A 23,233-nucleotide genomic window follows, 5' to 3' on the forward strand; every position below is an offset into this window, starting at 1 on the left:
AAATATATATAGTTAAACCAATCTATCAAACAGGTATGCCTATCTTACTTATGCCTAGATGCTTTACTAAATTTTTCCCCCACGGTTATCCTTCTGTTAGTAAAAGATGAAGGAAGATCTCGATCATAACTATTTTCGGATAGATTCACCCCCTCTCTTTCTCCATTCCCTTTGAACTGGATGGTTCTGGATTATCTATTCCAAAACTTGTTAGCGATAAGGTGTTTATACAAGTGCCCCAATGTTTTTTTTTATAAAATTGTTAAAAAATTACATCTGTTTGGTTTTCCTTTGCAATTAAGCTTTTTTTTAGGTACAGGGAAGGTTTTTAACTATTTTGGGAGAGCGTATCTCCACCCTCCCAATTTAAAATCACACCCCCAAATTTTTTTTCTTAATATTTCTTATTAAAACTCAAATTAAAAAGTAGAAGGGCGGTTGACTTATCCCCCTCCCACCTAAAGAACACCTAGAGGCTTCTTGGGGGTGTCCGTTGCCCCTAGTCTTTCTTAAAATAAAAGCTATGTCTTGCATTTTTTTCAATTAGGTGTTTGATCACGAATTTCATATGGTAAAAATATTTTTCTTATTTAATTGTTATCCTAATAAGATAAAAGTTATGCTTGAAAATTGTTTTAATAGCTATTATTATATGTTGCATTTTTAGATAAACGTCAGAATTTGCGTCATTTGCGTCATTTCTATTTCAGATTTTTATTACCCGTCATCTAGTAAAAAGGTAAAAGAGAGTGGTTGGTTTTGTTAAAGATCAAAAATTCTTTATTTTTAGACAGGGGAGGGGGGGGGGGAGAATCCCCTGGCAAATATAACCTGAACAGAACTGCTACCGAGCCTTTTTAACAATTGCAAGATCTATTATGCCAGCTACCTTTTTGCCTTCTTATTAAATTATATATATTTTCAATATATTGTTAAAGCATTTTACCTAGATTAAATGTTATTTTTCAATACTTTTTTTCGACAAATTATAGTAAATTAAAAAAAATAAAGGAAGGCCATTGAAGTGTAATCATAATTGTGTACACACACACACACACACACACACACACACATACACACACGCACACACACGCACACACACACACACATACACACACACACACACACACACAAGCACACACAGCAACCACCCGACCCACACCCTCTTAATGTGCTGTGGACAATTTGTTATAAGTTTGAATACACATATTGATATTCGGTGTGCCATAGCTACCGCTAACTTCAAAGTTTTTCATATATAATTACCTAAAAACCAGAAAGGGAGGGCACATTGGACGGTTAACTATACTGGTCTCCAAAGTTTTTCTTTATAACTACCAAAAAGCCAGGAAGGGAGGGGACGTTAGACGGTGAACTATACTGGTCCCCAAAATTTTCTCTTTAAAAAACTTTGGATACTATTATTAAATCCCCTATGATCCCTGCTAAAGAAACAATTTATAAATAAAAAGCAGCCATGCCCCTAGAGGCCTCTAGGATCATTTGAGGGAAGATGGGGGGAGGGGATTATTATTCCTAAGGGCGATTTCTCTTGGGAGGATGGAGGTACCCTCCCATAAAATAGTTATAAACCTTCCCTGGACCTTCACTTTAAAGGAGGACCATTTTGGTTCAGCGGTTAGCATAATTCTTCGCAACACACACAGTGACAGACATTCTATTACTTTGTAAAGGATAGAAGGGCACACTTTCATCTGAGATAGGGAAAACGGAGGGGATAGAGTGGCCTAATGTCATAAATACTCTTTGTAAAATAAAATTAAAAATTTTTGGAACGGAAGTGAAGTTTCACCTGAGATTCATGCAGGATGGAGAGACACTTTTGGGTAAGGAAACCTTTTCCTTTAAAAAGTAGCAAGGGGGGAGGGGGAGTACTTTACTTTAGGCTTGGCCATAATTAATGGAAAATCGATAAAATATAAATATAATATGTGCTTTACTGTAATATGTGTAAAAATAAGGTGATACATGTAGATACAAAATATTAAAGGGAAAATCATCATTTTAGTTTTTTAATTTTTTTTAAATTTTTTAAATTTTTTTTTCAATTATTTTTTTTTGGTATAAAACCTAAATATATGCATGTAAATTTTATAAAGGATTTAATTTAATTTTTTTTTGTAATTTACTTGCGACTGCGCCTCTATCATAAAGGGGCTCTGTATTAAAAGATTGAAAAATACCGGCCTAAAACCATCCCAAGACTTAAATCTGAAACTTTAAATACAATTAAGTGGCTATGTGAAGCTTCACTAAACTGGAGAACTTGATCGGTTCGGTTTTTTTTATCGAAATCTTAAGCTGCAGACAAAAAAAAACCTTACTACTTTTCATAATAGGATAGTGTTAAAATTTCATAGTGTCTCTTAGAGAGGGGAGGGACAAAATTACTGGCCTTTAATCAAATGCCTTTTTAGCAGCCAAGCTACCCTTTTTTGCTAAATGTCTGTTCTGCCGTGTGTCATGTAATTTTCGATGGAGATAGAAGCCTAAAACTTCGTTTAAAGTTACCTATGACCAAAGAGTATATAACTTACTTATTCTGTAGGTCTATTGATTCCATATGTAAAAAATACATTTCCTTTAATATGTATTTTTCTCAGCTATCTTTTCAGCTTTGTTCGTATTTTTGGCTTTTCTAGTTATTTTAGTTATTTGTTAGCTTCGCTATTATTTAATGTTGCCACCCTTGTTTTCATTTATCAAACAAATTATTGTTTGTTCATTTATAGTTTTATTCTCTTATAGGAAAACTTTATAAATATTGTACACAAAAGAAAATTAGCGCCCTTTGTTAAACGTTCATGTTAAAAGAGAAATAGTAAAAATTTTAATATTTTCAGCTAAATATTAAACGCGAATTTATACAGGCCCAGCCCTTTGATGCATGATGCAATTTTTTTTTAATGATAATGTTGTTTTACTGAATCAAAACATATCCCACTTTGACTTAAACAATTTTTTTTAATGTAGAATATTATGATGGGGGGAAAAATTTCCATCAATTATGTTGCTAACATTGAAATCTTTTTTTGGTCAGTTCGTTCAGTAGGAGGGGAGGGAATGGAGTAAAAGGCGTTGATTGGTATAGTTTTTTCAGCACGCTGCGAGTTTCTCTTTATTAGAGAACATGAAAATCTGGTCTAAGATCCAAGTATTAATAATTTCAAGTAAGTAATTTTTCCTTTAACAATCTCACTTTGTGTTAAATTTTATACTGTTTTTTTTTAATTTTTATTATAAAATTAACGATGATTATCTTTAAAATTAGAGATACATTTCAAATTTGCCTAAGCCTTATTAATTTCAATTATTACCAAATTTATAATCATAGTATCTTTTGTTATTGATTTTTTATAAATTTCCTTCAAGTAAAAATCCTCTAAATTGTCAAGTAATATTTTTTAACGGATTTTGTTAAATAAATGTGTGTAAGGAAGCATATATTAATACTATAACTGTGGACTCTTAGCTATATATTCAGTTTTCTATAGCTCATACACAACACATAATACCATTTCAAGGTGTGTCATCACTTCCCAAAATTGTCCTATCCGCTTAGTGTTTCGTACAAGACTACATAACAAATGAATTTGAGGATCTTATATTGATGAGAATTGTGCAAATATGAATGGACAGCTTGTGGTGTTGTAATCATCTTTTGCGGACAGGGAGGGAGGGGACATTGGACTGTTTATTTCACTTGTCCCAAGGTTTATTATAATATTTTTTTATTCCTTGATTGGTTGACTCATTGAGTTAAGTGTCCAAACATTTCAACTACTTATTGTAATCTACAGAGAGGTAATTCTATGTATCATTATTGGGGATGTACATCAATATATAGACCATTGTCTTATCCCTTTATTTCGCTGGCCTTCTGGTCTTATATTTGTGACACATTTAGCGGAAGTAATTGGTCACCCAATTACAATCCCAACTAAAGAACCAAATCCCTTGGAAAAAGGGGCCGAAATTTAAACGGTTTTTCATAGTTTTCCAAAGCTAGGGTCATGTTGGGACGGGGGGGGGGGGAGGTCAATAAAGAGGGTATAAGGAAGGAATGAACCAGATGGTATTTTCAAAGAAGATCTGCACATTTTGAAGGGGGGGGGGGTGGGGGGGGGGGGGTATTGGGGGGTTTATAGTTTTCCATCTACTCTAAAATAGAAATGTGTCCGTATGTCTAGCACAGAGTGCGTAAACATTTTTACAGACAAAATCAAATAGAAATTTATACACAATTGTGATATACTTGAATTAACTTGTTTCTGTAACATTTTTGTTACCTTTTATAGCAGTGCTATCTGTTTATAGACATAGTTGTCCTTGTTATTCTTTATAAATTGTCAAAGGAATTTAGAATTGGCTAAAGAGGGTGGGGGAGGGGGGGGTGATTTAGGCAGGGTGGGAAATTGTAAGGGGCAGGAGGCATGGTATTTGATAATGCATTATTTTGATAATAATTGCAGGCAGGCGGATGGACCTCTTCAGCAGGATAACTGTCATTTAATTCTATATTTACATCAGATTTTAATTACAAAACTAAATAGATATTAATTATCAAAATTAAATAAAATATTTGGGATTTAAGTTTCTTGTTGAAGCAAAGTTTTTCCATGATCGGGTCTATAGGTCAGTATGTCCAGAAGTCAGGCAAATTTAAAAATTTACATATTTTTGCATTGAAAGAATTGTCTACTCAATAAGAACGATTATGGTTACCAATAATTTATATTCTATATAACCTAACTACTCTAAAACATTCATTTATTTGAAGCAATTTTGACTAAATAGAAAGGCAGATATTTAAATCAATTGTTTGGCTAATAAATTATATATTTACTAGCGGCTACACCCTTACAAGCCCTTAGGAACATTTGAGGAAAAAGGAGGGGGGGGGGGGGGAGAAGAAATCGACCCTCCAATATCAACTTAAAAATTTTTGGATTAGCGGTTAGCGAGATCTTATGGTACAGACTCACAAGCAGATACTCTGTTGCTTTTAGATAAGGATATAAAAGGCGAAACAGTTAGAATTAAATGTAAACCTTATTTTAAAATGAACTTGGAGCTGTAATCATGCATTCAATAATAAAAAAGTGATTAAAATATAAAATAAACCTTTCAAAACTTAATATTTTTATTGAAAAAGATCATTGCCTATTGCCTCTGAAAATCATTACAAATTTCAATGTCCAAAAGTAAAGTTGTTTAAAATTTTATTTTAATTATTTTTTTTTCTATATATTTACTGTTAATTTTCAATTAATGTGAAATTTGTCAAAAAATATAACCGAGGTAAAAGTTAAAACATTTGATTATTTACAAGCTAGGAATCTTTAGGATAAGACAATGGAAGATAAATTGATATACATCCACAATAATGATTAATAAATACTTCGGAAATAGTCCCTTTCGTAACATCGCCCCATAAGGGGCGATTCGTCGTATTTTTAAAATGGCTTTTTATAGGTTATTTTAGGTTAGGTTAGGTTATATTGGGTTAAGTGATTGCCCCACAGGGTTAGGTAATTAGCCCCATAGGATTAGAGCCCCCCGCACGAAAGGGACTATACACAATACTTCTTATTTAGATTAAAATCATAATTTGAGAAGTTTGGACACCTCTAGTTTTAATATAACAATCAATATTTTATTAAAATATCCAAAGATTTAAAGCCTACAAATGATATCCGGGTACTAGTGTAATTTACAGTCCAATGTTCCCTCCCTCCCAATGTAAAGCACAAAACTCCACCAAACTGTATAGCACAAAAAAAGGGGTTGTAGGACAAAGGAAGTATTACTTTACAACATTCTACATATTACATTTTTCTACTTACTCAAGTTTTTGACCTAATTTCTTTTTTTTACTTCATTCCTGTGAATTGTTGGTGGGGAGAGGAGTTTTAGAATAGAAAGAAAGGGTCACAGTATTACATTCAACACCATTTTTAAAAGTAGCAAAGCTCCTTTAATATTCGAAATATCCAATTTTTTATTCAAAATTATTAATGGTTAATGTTAGTCGATGTTTAAAAAATGTTTTTTTTTGTGAAGATTCTCTGAGCAATTACTTTTATTATTTACTTACTTGTTATATGTCTAATGAATAAAAATTTAAATTTTGTCGGCTGCAATATGAAGTTTCTTGAGAAGATTTCCCTTTCAAATGATCATGAACAATAAATTTACTTTGTCTTGCTATTTGTTTTGTTAATCAAATATTTATTTTTTAATTTTTGAGCTTCGTACTTTTGGTTGTTGCAATCCTTATTTTTTCCCTTTCTTTTGGCTGATGACCAAGCAGCCACCCTTATTTTCTAATCTTGTACAACTTTTACTTTTTTTTGGTACCCATGTAACACAAGATATTGAAGGAGGGGTTGTAAAAGTGTAATTAGAATGAGGTTATCTTCTGGCCACATAATTATTTGTCCCTTTTTTAAAACAAGACCTTGATGATCACAGTTGATTTTGTTTTATTTTGTAATTTTTGTGTGTAGCACTGTGACGAGTTTTTTTCTGCCTACTTTCAGACAGATAATGGAATTATAGAAGTGTAACCAGTACCATGTGCAATTGTCTACCCTCTGCTTACATGATAATGGCGTAGAACAGGGAGGTCACATATTAAAGGAGGAAGCTTTTCGTGTCCCTCTCTTTTATATAAAAGCATATATATATAAAAGTATAAAACCAAATCTAAATCTGAAGCCACCCTTTATCTGAACCCTGAAACCGAAGCCACATTTGTGTGTGGAAAAGAGAAATGTAGATAGAGAGACACACAATCAGAGGATAAGAGTTTGGGGGACAAAGAACTGGTGAATAAGGACCCGCGATCAGACGGACGGACGCACATATAATTGCTTGCTCAGGAGAGGGTTACTCTTACACACATATACAACATCCCTTAAACTTTTTCTGTGTAACGCACAGACAGAGAGACAGGATGTAGAGAGTGGGTGATAAGCGAGGGAGGAAGGAAGGAGGACCGTGTGGGTAGGTGGGTGGTTTAGTCAAGGGGACAAATAATAAAATAAGGAGAGCGCAAGTTTCTCCTTAATTTCCCCTAAGAGGGGGGGGGGGCCGGGGGGGGTATGAAAAGGGGATAAACCTCCCACTCATCTTCCCGCCAAGTTTTAGTTTTCTGTCAGTGTCGGACAGAACGCCAGAGTGCGAACACAACCCGAGAAAAGAGCTGTAAAGCTGTTAGTATAGAATCTCCTCAAATATGAACTTTAATAGATGGCCGAGGGCTAGGACAATGGAAGAAAAGTGTACTAAACATCTTAAATTACACTTGGCCAAGAAGGAAATGGTTGTCACGGGGCTTACACATTTCCCCAGCAGTCAACCGGCCATGGTTCCTCAGCCGCGAGTGATAAAATGAGCTTAGTCTAGACTGACAAAGAGTTGTTAAGCTTTAGTGACAATTGTTTGTTTCAGAAAAGGAAAAACTTTTTAGACAAGTAAGGGTTGACTGCATATCATACCTTGACCATTTAAAATGTTCCTTTTAATACCAAAAAGCTTTTTTTCTTCACAGTATATGATACCTATAATTTTGGAAATTAAAATTTAATTGGTAGGTATTATACCTAGTTAATTTGACTATTGATTTTATTATTATAAATTCTTTTTATATTTATTTCAATCTAAGCATAACAAGGCTGTTTTAAATTATATTTCATAAAATATATATTTTTAATACAAATTTATATTTTGTATAGAATTTGAAGTGTTTGCTGTAAAAAGTTAATAATGGAAATATTTGCTTTACTTGTGTAAACTGTAAGGCAACATTTAATTAATTATTTTTCTATGTAAGCCATTAAATTAAATAATAATAAAAAGAGCCACCACGCCATGTTCCCAAATTATTGCTTTTTGCAATACCAACAATAATAAGCAAACACAAGTTCACATAATTTTGTGTAAAAAATGCCTAGGTTGGCAGGAAAAAATGCGCATTAGCAATTTTTTTGCATTCGTGAACTTGAAATTGTATGATTGCAGTCATTATGTCTTACAAAGGAAACCAAAAAGGACAACAAGATGGAGGAACACAATATAAGACGCTGTAATAGGGAAGGAGATGGTAACAATTGTGGCTTTGAAAAGGGGGACAGGGGGATATGAGAACCATGGGGAGGGGGGAGAGAATATGAAGTTGCTAGTAGCGAAGAGATGATGACCTTCACTCTGGTGAAAGTATGAACCCCCCTCTCTGGATGAGGACGTGAGCGATGATGCAGCTCTACCCCTGGAACTAGGAGGAGGTGTTGTAAGAACTAAGGTGAGTGAGTGTGACGCCACATATACACACAACCAACTCTAGTTTGTCGAGGTTACATAGTTTCCCAGCCAGTCAAGGGTGCTACCAAAATAATCTTAAATAGTTTTACCCAAACATTTTTTGTGTAAAAAAAATATCAAACTCTACCAATTTTCAATATAACAATTTAAAATTTATAAAAACCTATGTCATAGAGGAAAATTGTAAACCATGTAACCTTGAACAAATTTGGTATCAACTGGAAATATTTTCTTTATAGCCAAAAGTAAATACCTAAATTGTTATATTGTATGCTTAAATTTATTTAGGACTTCACTTTAAAACCAATGGCTTTGTCCCTAACTCTTCTGCAATTGACAATTAGATATTATTCATTAATTTAAGTAAATTAAAATTAAATTATTTTAATGCATGTAAATAATAACTATCTTCTAGTACTTTAAAAAGTTTATTAACTTTTTAAAACAGACAATAAGCTTCCCTGATTAAATCAAATGGTTGGACAGACAGTCTGAAAGGCATTGGGTTACTTTAAAATAGACAAAAACTTGGGTTTTATAATACTGTATGAAAACTTAGATGACTGTTCAAACTTTAGATGATATTTTGATATGTTGAAATTAAGATATTTCCAAATGTTTACGGTACGAGATTTTAAACTTTGATTTGCTTGATTTCATTTTATTTAAGTACATATCAATTTGATAGGTCAAATATTAGATTTTTTTGGACATAGCTTTAAAAAATTATTATAATTTAACAGTATCTGTCAATGATTAAGATTTTAGACAATTTACAGAATGATATGTATGGAATTCGTCTTTAATTGATATTTTATTTTATTTATTTGAAAATCATTAATAGAATGGCAATTTTCGATTTCCTAGCTTACTATCAAAGCCTAATTTTCATGATTAAGCGTGTGTGTGTGTGTGTGTGTGTGTGTGTGTGTGTATAGATACGGAGCTGTGATCATGGTAGCCTTGAATGCCACTTCATCATTACATCATCCCTTTACAATTCCTTTCACGCACACATTCACATCCCTCCCCCCACCACCCCACCCCCACCTCCCTGTCTTTGTTTCATTTTCTCAATTTAGAAGCGTTGAAATTTCCCTGAAATGTGTGTGTGTGTGCGTGTGCATATGCCTGTGTGTGTGTGTTTGTTTGTATGGGTTAAATTGGACAGGATACAGACTCAATTATTAAGATTTGTACTCTCATCTTAATCATTCTATCATTAATCAAACACAAAATTTTAAAATTTTCTTTTGAAAGATAAAAATTCTTTAAAAAATGCTTGGATTTATGTTCTTAAAACCAATGCCTGCCTGTTTTTGTTTTGTATTACATACATTCAAAAAAAATGTCTCAACGGTAAAATTAAGTAAATTAATTTTGTTAAATTTTTATTCCCCATGATATAATTTTATTGATTACATTTAATGAGGAACCAATATCTATACAAAGTATAATCATAATCAAGCCACATCAAAAGCACAAAAGAGCAAACGCCTTGTAATAACAAAATGATTACATACATTTTCAATAATTTGTGCTCCATTTTTAAGCCCTTTGGGTGTTTTGTGTTGGTCCGGCACACTTTCTTCCCCCCCAAATATAATAATAATATTTGCTAAAAGTAGAGAGAGAGCACCCATGAGCCCCCTACTTCCCCCCCCCCCCCCTACTCAACACCCTCTACCTAATTGTTCTCTCTTGTACGTGGCCCAATAACCATCCGTGGTGTTGGTACAACATTATTACCTACCATGAGACATTCTAATAACATAAGAATTTTTGTTTACCCAATGGTTGGTACACGACGAGTGGTATCATGTATATTATTATATATTAATGTATGTTTGAATTGTATTTCATACATATGTGGAAAGCTGATCGATAAATATGTTGAAAATATAAACTTTATAAGTAGAGTATTGTGAGTGTGTGTGTGTGTGTGTGTGTGTGTGTGTAGTATACTTGGTGGCCGTAACCTAGCAATATCAAATTTACGTGTAGACACATACACGTCCCCCCCCCCCTACCTTCATACTAACTATAATTTTAACCATACATACACACAAATAACAATTTAGGGTATATATACCTTGTACCAAAATATAAATAACCATTATCATTTAATCTTTGATGACAACAAAATTACACTCAAAAAATGTTAAGATTAATTTTAAATTTTGTAGGAAAAGTTCCCTTGGGAAACTACAGGTGAAATGGTTACCTCTGTGGTGGAACCCAAGTGGTTAAGTCCAGTAGACAGCGGCCGTCCTCTTGAAGAACACCACACTCTCTCACACTCCCCATACGTCCACACGTCACTGTCCATAATACTGTGTGTCCCAGAGACCCTTAAAAATGCTGAACAGTTAACCCATCAGTTATCACATTTTTAAGGTAAGATTTTTTATAAGATGTTTGACAATATAGTACTTATTCTGGGAAGGAAAGGACAATGTAAATAAAATTAATCTTCGCCTCTTTCTTCAAGCAATTATTTTCAATTTACAAAGTGGACCATTCTACACATTATATTTAGGCGGGATAATAGTTTATCATCCATTGTCTTATCCCCCGCCTCCCTGACACTTACTTCTAATTAGTAAAACCTGTGTATAATTATACCTCTAGCAAGACTTTAATTATTAATGATTCAACTAAATTTAACATTAATGTTCTAACAAAAATAGAAACCCATTTAAAGATTGTGAAATAAATATAAATGTAATAATGTCATCATTGAATTAAATGTATTGCAAGGTTTATGATTGCTCCAAGCAAATTTATAATTGTCTTGTATACAAATTGAAGTTGGCCTTCGATAAAGTCAATATAAAATTTTATTTATATACAAATTTTGTTTTGTCTTGAAGTACTTGAGTAAAAATGTCCTTTAATAGTCAAAATTAACGTTAAAATACAAAATTATAAAGTTTTTTTTGTTGTAAATGGTTGTCCTTTTAGGTCATAAATAAAGTGAAAAAACTGAGCAAAAATCTTAACAAAAACTATGCATATATTTTTTATTTCAATTCTAAACATAGTCTGAGAAAGCCAGTTTCACTTTGAAACACAATTTACTTTGTAATTATTGGTGTAAAGCCTAATACATATTTGTGGCATCGATTTCTTGCATTAATAATACATCAACCAGTGTTTCTCTTTACTTTCAACAAACACGACATGCTTAGCTTAAGGTTATTGAAGGATATTTTTATTTAAGTAAAATAAGTTTCTTTTCAAGTAATTGTATGTAGTATTTTTTAATTTTTTTAATTTTTGTAATTTAAGGCCTATAGAAAAACCTTACTTTTCCCTTCCAAATAAATATTGTAATAAAAACAAATGGTTTTTTTAGATCAATCATTTCACATTAAACCATGAAGACATCAAATTTAGCAACAATGCTTATATTTGAACACCAACATATATATATTGTATATTATTAAACTAAACTAAAATTGTAAAACCATCTGTATTAACAATATGTTGCTTTGTCCATGAACTTTTCTTATTATACCACTCATGTCAGAATCTTGCACACAAACGCACACATAAACTATCAACAAAACAAATTCTTGTCAACTTTGTGAACAAATAATGCTGTTTTTTTGCATTTATTGCTTTAATCAATTGAATAATATTCATGAAAAAGTTTTGTTTACTTCAAATGACTATTGTATTTTTATTGATTTCAAAAACAAAATTTATTTAAATCCTAAGTTTTGGATATTTGTTTATTTATAAAATGTTTAAAATGAAAGAACAACAAATTACAGTGATTAAAATTCATATCATATTAATCAAAAGTTAGAAAACACTGGTGAAGAAATTCTGGGTTATCATATGGAAGACTAGTGATTTTGTTGTTTCATCTAACAGCCGATCACTTGTCTCCTGATGATTGTCAGACCACAAATCACTCAGCCAGCTACCGACCAACAGACAAATCAAGCTCCAGGTTTTTTTCCTATACAGAAATAGGTATTTATCGCATCGTATTATAGACAGCTTTCCGCGGATAAGATAAGATAAAAACCAGATTTGTTAGTCCCAAGTGAAAAATATCTGGTATACGATGCTTTACATGATTTTTCAGTATGGCTGAGAACCTTTCCTAATCCAGCGGATATTTATCGGGTTAGAAGCCATACTGGGAAAATATATTCTGCAGTTTTTATCTAAAGCTTTCTGTTAACAAAACTTCATACCCACTTTCCCTTGCTTGTAACCTATCACCCAAAAATCGCAGAATATTAGCACCTTATATTTTTGTAATTTATTCATTAAAAAAAGTGTCCTTTTTGGTTATATACAAAGAAACTAAATCTTATTCCAAAGTTGTTTATATTTGACATGATTTATCAAATTTACATATGCTGCAAACAGAAGAAAAGAAGACCCACCCCATGAATGGTTTTCTCAGTTTGGAAGACTGGTGATATTGTTGTGTTCTGTTATATTGTAACGACATATCCCCAGATTCCGTACTGCGGAAATTAATATCAACGCCACATAACAAGAAAAACCACCAGAAAATAGTTATATTAAGCTTTATTTTGCATGTTTTTTTGTATTTATCACCAAAATTATTAAATTTATATTTTTTAGGATTATGCACTAAAGAAGAAGATTAGCAGAGGATTGTAATAGTAATGGAGCCTAAGGAGAAAGAGCTGCTACAGATGTCCAACTACTCTGGTCCCCCGGAGTATAAGAGCCTGGAGTGCTTTCAAATAGAGCGGAGGATTGGCAAGGGACAGTTCAGTGTCGTCTACAGAGCTAAATGTTTAAGCAATCAGGTATTATTCATTTTCAATCTTTCTTTATAATATAAAGTAGTAAGGTTTTTTTGTCTTTAGCTAAAGATCTCGGTAAAGAGTGACATGAATTAGTTGTACTTTTCAGGAAATTTTAAACATGCCTATGAGTGGTTTTAGGCTATTTTACTGACCTTCCCAACCCACCCCTTGAGGTTAGGGGCAAAGAAACTAGTAAATATAAAATCCATTCTTAAACGAATGTGCATGTCTGTTGAGAAATAAACTTTTCATTTATTTTCACTTAGAACTCTGTAATCAATTAAAAATTGATGTTCATTTTTTTAGTTTTAATATCTTTAATATGCAATACAATTCACCTAAATTTATCACTTATAGTCAAAATATTTTGCTTTCGATTGATTAGGTTATCTATTAGTAACAGACAACTCTCTGTACATTTTCAAAATATTTTTGTTTCATTTAATAAAGTACGACAACAAAACTCTGATTATTAGTCGTTTTGCTTATTATTATTAATATATATACATATATATCTTTTAGGAGATAGTTGCGCTGAAGAAGGTTCAGATCTTTGAGATGATGGACTCTAAGGCTCGCCTAGACTGCATGAAAGAGATCCAACTGCTGCAACAGCTGGACCATCCCAACGTCATCCGGTACCTGGCCTCCTTCATACAGGACAACGAGCTCAACATAGTGCTGGAGCTGGCGGACGCTGGCGACCTGGCCAGGATGATCAAGCACTTTAAGAAGCAGAAGCGGTTAATACCTGAGCGAACCATATGGAAGTATTTTGTGCAGCTGTGCTCAGCACTGGCGCATATGCATACTAAAAGAGTGATGCACAGAGGTACGTTACAAGTTGTCATAAAATATCTAAGATAAAATAATGATGAACTCCGATTTAGTTTCCGAAAGTGTACCTAGCGTCCGCGTCCTATCTCGAAATTTGCTATTAGCTCAAATAGCTTCAAACTTCCAAAAAAAAATTAAAATTTTAAACATTAAAATTTTGAATGTATAATGTATAAATCGCTTTGTTTTCACAAATTTCCGGAGTAGCTGAAAATAGGGTCTGCAATAATTGGGTTATCTGCTGTACACTTTAGGAAACTAGGGCTAGAATAGGAAATCCATTTGGAGCTCATCAAAATAATACAAGGCAACATTTTAAACTCTCATTCCTATTTTGAACATTTTATATTCTTTGTTTTAATGCGAAGGTTTTATGACATGCAGTTTCACATGGTTTAGACCTTCTTTTCACACACCAATAGCTATGGCCTTAGACAATTCTATGCAAAAAAAATCATTCCAAATTTAATTATGCATCTACTTTGCTTTTGCCTTTATATTTATGTTAATTGACTTGTACTATTAAAATGCAGTAAAAATTTGCTTTTTTGTCTGCACATCTCGCTTTGGTACAGAGATGGTAAAGGTCTAGGTCATTGGAATCATGAAATAAATACATATATGTAGCGCTGCGTGCAACCATGCATGCAAAATCATAAACATGCACATATAATTTAAGTACGTATAGGTATTAGGTATATGATCATGATATTGTTCTAGTCAAAAATTAAGATAATAAAATATTTGTTTTTATTTAGATATCAAGCCAGCCAATGTATTCATAACAGCGGAGGGAGTGGTGAAGCTTGGCGACCTTGGATTGGGCAGATTTTTCTCCTCCAAAACGACAGCGGCCCATTCTCTAGTGGGTACCCCATACTACATGTCCCCAGAGCGTATACACGAGTCAGGATACAACTTCAAGTCGGATATTTGGTCCCTGGGATGCCTTCTGTACGAGATGGGGGCACTGCAATCCCCATTCTATGGAGATAAGATGAATTTATATTCGCTGTGCAAGAAAATAGAACAGGTATGTTTAATCAAATTTTGCATAATTCACATGAGTTCTAAATTATCAAATATTATAAGAAGCTTTTTAAATTGAAATCTTCATTTTTTGTTATTTTCTAGTGCGACTACCCACCGCTGCCGTCAGACCAGTACAGCGAGGACTTGCGGACCCTGGTGGCAACCTGCATCAACCCGGAGCCGGACAGTAGGCCAGATATCAGTCATGTCTACCAGGTCGCCAAGGAAATGCATTCGAGGTAATACGAATTATAATCTTATATTAACTAAAAATATAACTGTATTTTTTTCGTAAGATATTATTTAAATAATATAATCTAGCTACTATATTTTTCCAGCTTATGTTAAATATTTACTAATGAGGTCAAAAAACAAAAATATTTTTGTAAAATAAAAAATATTATTTTGAACATATTCATCAAATATAAAATATACATTATTTTAGAACCCAACATCCTTCCAGTGCGAGTAGTACCATAAGCTATGATCCAGCCCTCCATAATTCCCAGCAGGATATGTCCCAAGCACTCTCACAGATCAAGCTGACCGACCACTAGCTGGAACAATCCCACCAATCTGGAAAACTGTGGAGTTTATTTTGTAGAATTTCTTATGTGTATTAGTCCAAAAGGACAACATGTATGCAATATAACTTATTGATTACAGTAGAAATAAAATAGCTATAATAAAATATATATCATCTTAAGCACAAACGACTATTTATAACACTTAAAGTAACTAAAGAACAAACTTTTTTGAGCGGGTAAACTTCATTAAAATCCTTGGCTGTGCTTCTTAACCTACTCCGGTGAACCCACACATGCAGCATACACACAGACACAATAGACACGCTTCACTGCCCGCTCTGCCCGCAATATACAATTGTTCTGTTCATGACAAAATATGGCATCAAACATATGAATTTAATTTTTATAATAAATGATATTAAAACGTTTGGAATGTAGAAAATATTTGCAACATTTATAGAAATAAATTTATTTGAAATTTTGTTTGTTTCTTTTTTACTTGTTTTGATAAAATACCCAATACAAGGATGTAATGTGTGAAAAAGGTATAATTCATTATCAACTTTTAAATGCAAAAGCATATTGACATATAAGCTTGAAGACAGCGATTTTTAATTGCTATTATGGTTTGTCTTACTTTTTCTCATCAAATAAAAAATATACAATAGATTTAATATTTCTAATAAGGACTACATACAAATACATACATAAAAATACGTTATTTTGTTATATTTAATCAGTAAGTTGCGTGATGTTTAGAAAAAAAAACAAATTTTTAGAAATGAAGCTTCTCTTTAAGTGTTCGTGGCTGTCTCCCCTCCAGCAATGCACTTTTGAATTTTGGAACGTCAAAAATGAAATTTTGTTTACTTCAATATTTAGGCCTTAGATTCTTCATATAATTACTTGAAATCGAAGGAGAATCCTGCCCATATGAGGTAATTTTATACATAAAACTCTATATAATTTTTTAACAGGAAGTTTTATTTTAGCAAAATCTTTTAACAAAAATCTTTTAATACCTTTTAACTATACCTCCTACGGGCGGGATTCCTCTTCGATTTTTAAGTGTTCATCTAGAGAATCCATAGTACCATCCGCATGTAATGGGATGCAATACACCCAAGGATATTAGGTTAAGTAATACTCATTAGACAACCAACTTTTTGATTGCACGAACTTTGTCTAAGAAGTTCTAACTGTGAATGGTAAAGAGTTGCGCCTGTTTAGTGTTTATGGGTCAAGGCATTCCCCCTACTCTAACATTTATGTCGCGCTACTGCCATTATAAGCAATAGGAACTATTTTTAACGTCTTTGGTTATCACGCAGTGTCGGGCCGAGCTTCGAATATATCACCTCTCCGACGACGAGCGGATGCGCTACGTGTTGAGCCACGAACGCGTTTTTTTTTGCTTTTTCTATCTCTCTCTCTCCAACACATTATTCTTTCTTTTTCTTTCATACTTTTTTCTTCTCAATATCCTACTAATGTTGTGTTATTTGCTTATTTCAATATCGTCTGTCTTTTTTTTTGTCCGCCTTAACTTCCGTTTTTTTTTCTTAACATTTTCTACCTTTCTTTCATTTTTCACATTCTTTTTGTTTGTTTTCTTTATCTCTTTATTTCGCTTTCTTTTTTATTTCTCTCCCTTTTATTTCCTTTTTACTTTTATATTGATTTTGTCATTTCAAACAGCTTCGTTACTATTGAACTCGTTCGTCCTTGATTACTTATAAGGACCTATCCATTATTGATCAAAAAAATAATAGTTGTCTTGTTAATAAATTTTAACATTCGCAGCTTGCAGTATTTTAATTCAAGTTTTAAATAAATCACGTAAGAAACATATCCTATGGTATCCTGACAAAAAATCGAGTAGTTTAACTTAAATATACAATAAGAATAATAAATCCTCGACGATGAATAACGATGTAGTTGCAAGACTGAAGAAATAGCAATTAATCCCTATATTTCTTATCCAACAGAAAGTATGTTACGCGGCATTCACGCTTCGCGCGCAATTCAGCGGATTACAACAACTTACAACATAAACAAAAAAAAATCGCTTGCTAAAGATTTACGCTAACTTCTTAAAGTGTTTTTGCGTTAATTATGCATATAAAAGATTATTTTACAAACAAAATGAAAATTAAAACCTATAATTAATAAAGTTTTATTGTAATTAATATTTTATTGGTTTTATACCTATATCAATTCTTGATGATAAAATAAAAATTATATAAATTGTTTAAAAATAAAAGATAATAATGTAAAGATGGTGGATCAGATTTTATTTCTGTTTGATCTTGATCAACTTATTCCTCTTGAAGGGTCGATAGACGTAAGTATTTTTTTTTATTACAGAGGGTTGGCAGTTTTTTTATCACGGGTAAAGAAAAAATAATTGAACGAACGTTTCAATTGATAGATTTACATGTATGTATAGCAAACTAAAACCTTTAATTAAGAATACTGTTTTTTATATCCTTTTTCAAAACAAACTGATGTAAATCTACGACTATTTTCGAAGTAGGTATATTTTTAATACAACAGTTTATTTGAATGGTTGACGCCTATTTGTCTGCCACCCTATATTTAATGCATTTTAAACTATTGGAAAGAAACTTACTTTTCTCTAAAACGTTGTTATAATGCAGTTATTTTTGAAATAATAAATATACAAATACTAACTTTGGTAAGGTATAAACAACAAGTGAATTAAATCTAATATAATATTTGGGGGGCAAATTGAGAGGTCGTCAATTTTACGATTAGTTGCCCCCCAACCACAGCTGAAAACTACGTACCTATAGGGTTCGTGGTTTTTAAAAAATTATTTTCGTTATTGGTAGGTATAAGCCGGCTTTGACCTATGACTGTTAAAGAGCCTTTAAATTTAAAATGTACTTACTCTTATTTATTAGGAGGTAGATCAGGAATGTCGATTAAATTGTGTGAAAGAGGCGTGCCTGAGAATTTTTCTTCGACAATGTGATGTCAAGAAAAAGGAACACAATTTACTACCTCATTTTGGCTACAGGTGGGTATTTTATTTTTTAACCCATTAAAAATCTCGTTCTTGTAAGTTTTCTTATTTTGTCTATATTTCAATGGGGTTATTTCATAAGTTCTTATTAATTCTTACTCTACAAAATGATTTCATGTGCTCCTTATTTTTAGACTCACATTACTGTTTGTTTTAGATTTTTCAGTTCAACAGGTTACCATCGAAGTGGCGACCACCTGCCCGGACACTTCCAAGCTGTCACCTATGATTCTGTCAGTGATTTTGAGACTGCCCTGGATGACAAGTTTAGAACTATTATACAAAATGCAATTAAATATTCAAAAGAAAATAGATTCTATTATTCTGCGTATCTTGAAAAATCAGGTAAATATGACATTTAAGGGAAAAAATTCTCTTAATGTAGGTACTTTTGAATGTTATTTATTACAATAGATTTTTCACCACACTTAAATATAATGAATAATTTAGGTCACAAAGGGTCAAGTGAAAAGATTAAATCCTGTCTTGAAGAATCTCTCGTTTTATTTGATTGGGATAGGCCAACAATTGTTTCTCCTGTCAAACTGGTAAATATACTTTATACGAATTTAAAATATTACTAAGAATATCGTTTTAGCTCATGTGAAATCAAAAGCTTTGTAGCATTATATCCTTGTTGTTTCTTAATTATCATGAAAAGTTTTCAGAGCATCTTCAAGAAAACAAAACAGCGTTAAACTTAAATATATTTTACTTTAATAGATAAAATAATTTATCTTTTTTAAAAAATCAGCAAGGTGCAGCAGAAAGTGACGAATGGAATGGAAACCAGATCTATCTTGTCACAAGAATACCACGAGACAGACATCAATTTCAACTTTTCCTCCCAAATAATAACAAAGTTTACTCACACAGAGACTTTGCACAAGCCTTGTTTTCAAAGGTAAACAATCTTTTTTTTCTTTGAGTACTTGGTATGATAAAAATATAAGTTGTTACTAGTTTCATAGTTTTTCTGTATTCTACATTTTTTTTTTATAGAAAACCAAGTCGATGTTTTCTGGTTACCTGAAGATTTGTCTGAACGTTTTGGACACTTCTGGGTTTTTCGTTGATGTTGAAATAGAAACAGACACATCAACAAGAAGTGAGTTTGAGAAATCTATAAAGGTACGCCTTTTAAAATTTTACGTTAGTGAGAGACATTTATAATAATAGCCCACCTCCACCCATATCCCCCAAAATAATCCAAGGGGTGAAACTACATAAAAGATTGTGGTAAATTTATACCTTTATTCTTTAATAAACTTGTATTTTGTATTTTTAATGAAATATTAAAATACTCCAAATAATATTCTAAACATTAATTCTAATATTTACATATTTTTAGTCTTACAAGGGTTCTGTAATACCAGTAGAGAGCTTATCTGTTCAAACTTCTTCATTAGAGGAATCGAACCTTCGAGCTTCAGAAAATATTGTCCAGTGTGGTCCACAGAATTCAGCGCCAGTGCCTAGTTCAGTTTACCTTAAATCTTTTCTAATTACATCAAAATTTAAAGTTCCAGATATTGTGCCACATTCTCTACTACAAATTAACCTTGGTGGTCAGTTGTTAGACTTTGAATGCAGTGACCCCTTAGAAATATCATCTGAATTACAATGCAAAGGATATATTTATAAGAATATGTTAACAGTGAAACTGAAGTCAAAAGTGACACTGACAGTTACTTCAGAAAGCTTAGAGTGTCAGTCTCTTCTACAATACCTCTACACAAGTAATCGTGTTGCAGTTATTCAATCACAAAATGCGTCTGACATGCTTTTGTTGTCTGCAGACAGTCTGTCAGCTGGTTCGCTTCAGCACCTGCAAGCTAGCGACGCAAACTTCCTTTCCCTCATGTTTCGCTTGAAAAAGCTGGAGGTGGAGCCAGCAACAATACCTGAAGGTGGACTTGCAGATTATATTCCAACTGATTTTCATTTTGTGGCGAATGATGAGTCCATGGAATTGGCGACAAAGAGAGGCTTTTGGGATGCAAATGCATTAGAAACATGGAGGAGAAAAGATACAACTGGTTTTAGGTAAATCTTACAAGATTTTTTTTATTTTATACATGGTTTTTTATAATATATGTACAAAAACAAGGATGACAACATCCATAAAAGCGAAGCACTGAAACGGTAGGACAAACGGACGTTAACACTTGTATGGTTTCAGAACTGAATAATCCTAATATAAATGTATAAGAGTCAAAGCAAAATTGTGAGTAAATTTGTTAAAAAACTGCTTGATACAGGATAATGTTTATGGACATACTTACATTTTTAGGACTTGATTATAGAGTTGCTTCGTTTATTACATTATACTTTGTTGTCCCAGGAATCAATATACCAAAAATCAGATCAATCGGATAATTAGATCACATAAAAATTTGATGTTAAAAAAGTAAAAAAATCATCATGTTTTAAATGGACGTACGGACATTTTGGTAATGATTATAGAGTTGCTACGCTTTCTAAATCGTACCTAACTGCTAAGGGAATCACCATGCAAAATTTGAAATCGATAGGACAATTCTAACATGCCTAAATTAACGAAAAAAGCTATCCGTTACGGACGGACGGACGTACGGACCGACCCTAATTATAGAAAAGCTTCGCTTTTAAAAATGTAATATAAACTTTTTTCCAGGTTTCTACGGCGTATGAAAGAGCATAAAAAATCTAAGCGTAGGAACGACCAACGTTTGAAAATATCCAAGCTTAGACAAAGGTCGAGGGAGTGCTATTCTATGAAAGGTTAGCTATTATTCTGATATATATATGTATTCTTGGGACATGATATTTCACCGAATTTACTAGCCTTTATAACTTCCGTCTGTGAAAGTAACAGATACATTGAAATGACTGCAATGTTACATTATGGTGCAGAAAAACGATACTTACGGTGTCAATAACAGTTGATAGACGGATAAAAAAAAGTTTTTCTTCATGTGGCATATTCTCTCCTCGAATATAGGTTGTATTATAATTTGAAATTTTATATTATTTAGAACCAAGCATATTAAGTAGCTCCAGAAATAGGACACTAGAAAGAAGAAGCTCAGAGATACAAGACAGGTATTTAAATTTCATAATCGAAATTATTGATTATAGGGGAATTAAAGTATTCATACCTACCTGATAAGAAAAAATTAAATCTTTCTTAAAAGTTTATATAGACCTAACGGTTCAACGAAGCGAGAATTCTAACAAATTTTGATCTAGGTTGATGAATGACTTTGAACCCAAGGAGTCGCGAGGAGTTAGTAAGGGACGCGTGGAATTTCAAAAACATTTGTCTGAGATTTCAAACGTTAGCTCTGTGAGCCTGAGTAGCAGATCTTCTGGAATTGGTACCTGGAGCAGTTCTGGGGCTCCAGATACAGAATCTGATGTTAATACTGTAAGTCACTTATTATTAACTTTCTTAAATAATGTTTTTTTTTCAATCTTCTATTATCTATAATGCAATTGAAAATTATCTTTTGATGATTATTATAAATCTTGAGCAATATTTGATGTATATTTATTTTAATCCAATTTTAGGCACAACTTATCAGCCAATTAAAATCAGACCGAGCAAACGCCGTGGTGAATGATATCCTTGAAAGTGTAAACCTTAACGACAATGACGAACTTGCGTCAGTTCTAGAGGAGAGGAAGAGAAATTTGGTTGAAAATATTGAAGAAGAAGATCCTCTGATTCTTGCTAGCTTTGCTGAGTCTTGTGTTTCCCTTGTACTCAAACATTTGGACTCGGTTGGAATTCCAAAAACAAATCTTGAAGGTAAACAAAAAACACCAGTATTTTAAGTCATCAAAATTTAGTTTTATGATTTGATCAAAATATGTGTATTGTTCAGTACTGAAGAAACTTATTTTGATTTTTTCTTTGTGAAACTAAGTTTTTGTAATTTTTCATAATTCCAAGGAAAGTATTCTGTTGGTCTTGGATATTTCCTATGATACACAATTAATAAATAAATACCGCAAAACCCCTTCCCTATTCTAGTAGGCGTATCCACTTGCTCCAGTTGAAATGTCAAAAGTTTATAATTTTTAGAATTTGTAACAGAACATCTATTGATGGCAGTGAATAAAGTTTCCTCACTGTATTCAAAACAAAAGACAATAAGAATAAGAGAACACCAGGTAATATTTCTTCTTGATTTCGTACCAAGCAATTTTTCTAAGCAAAGTTTTTTTAATGTTTCTTTATGAATAACTTTACAACTTTAAATTATTTGAAAAGAACACTTTAATATTATGCCGTATTTCAGTTAAATGACACTTTTTTAATATATAGTTAATAAATGGATAGGTAGACATTAATATGTCAAAATATGTTATTTATAATACAAAGTTGAACGATGTCTGTCCGTCTGTCTGTCTGTCCGTCCCTTAAGATCTCGGTAACCACTGAACCGATCGGATTCTACTCTTCAGGGAATATACCTACTGGTCCTGTGGTGGTTTTAGGCTATTTTCTTGGGGGGTGGGACACCCCCAACCCCCCAAAAAACAAAAAAATCTCCCCCCTCCATTTTTTTTTTTTTTTGTAGGGGATTTCATTGGTCCTTTTACGTATTACGTCAAAATCACCTCTTGGGGCAAAGCCTTTAGAGGCTAGGGGC

General features: G+C 32.5%; 2 protein-coding genes across 3 annotated transcripts in view; both read left to right on the forward strand.

The window, feature by feature from the left end:
- Positions 1–7,182: 7,182 nt before the first annotated feature.
- Positions 7,183–16,025, forward strand: LOC145315804 (serine/threonine-protein kinase Nek7-like). The gene is made up of 8 exons (XM_080155895.1): positions 7,183–7,499; positions 8,065–8,326; positions 10,533–10,743; positions 12,958–13,148; positions 13,671–13,980; positions 14,744–15,018; positions 15,120–15,256; positions 15,463–16,025. Exons 4-8 carry the CDS (start codon positions 13,002–13,004, stop codon positions 15,572–15,574), a joined length of 981 nt encoding a protein of 326 aa, XP_080012021.1. The 5' UTR covers positions 7,183–7,499; positions 8,065–8,326; positions 10,533–10,743; positions 12,958–13,001; the 3' UTR covers positions 15,575–16,025.
- A 1,574-nt stretch (positions 16,026–17,599) lies between these two features.
- The window catches only part of LOC145315827 (uncharacterized), a 29,001-nt gene continuing 23,367 nt past the window's right edge, over positions 17,600–23,233 (forward strand). For both annotated transcript variants that reach the window (XM_080155938.1, XM_080155939.1), the window contains exons 1-12: positions 17,600–17,888; positions 18,472–18,587; positions 18,751–18,938; positions 19,044–19,141; positions 19,348–19,497; positions 19,596–19,724; positions 19,945–20,639; positions 21,250–21,356; positions 21,611–21,677; positions 21,825–22,002; positions 22,146–22,386; positions 22,663–22,751. In XM_080155938.1, coding sequence (XP_080012064.1) covers positions 17,823–17,888; positions 18,472–18,587; positions 18,751–18,938; positions 19,044–19,141; positions 19,348–19,497; positions 19,596–19,724; positions 19,945–20,639; positions 21,250–21,356; positions 21,611–21,677; positions 21,825–22,002; positions 22,146–22,386; positions 22,663–22,751 — 2,124 coding nt within the window. In that variant the 5' untranslated portion in view covers positions 17,600–17,822. The remainder of the gene's footprint in view (positions 17,889–18,471; positions 18,588–18,750; positions 18,939–19,043; positions 19,142–19,347; positions 19,498–19,595; positions 19,725–19,944; positions 20,640–21,249; positions 21,357–21,610; positions 21,678–21,824; positions 22,003–22,145; positions 22,387–22,662; positions 22,752–23,233) is intronic.

Source organism: Acartia tonsa, chromosome 4 (assembly GCF_053477335.1).
Source record: "Acartia tonsa isolate MP-2025a chromosome 4, ASM5347733v1, whole genome shotgun sequence".
NCBI lineage: Eukaryota > Metazoa > Arthropoda > Copepoda > Calanoida > Acartiidae > Acartia > Acartia tonsa.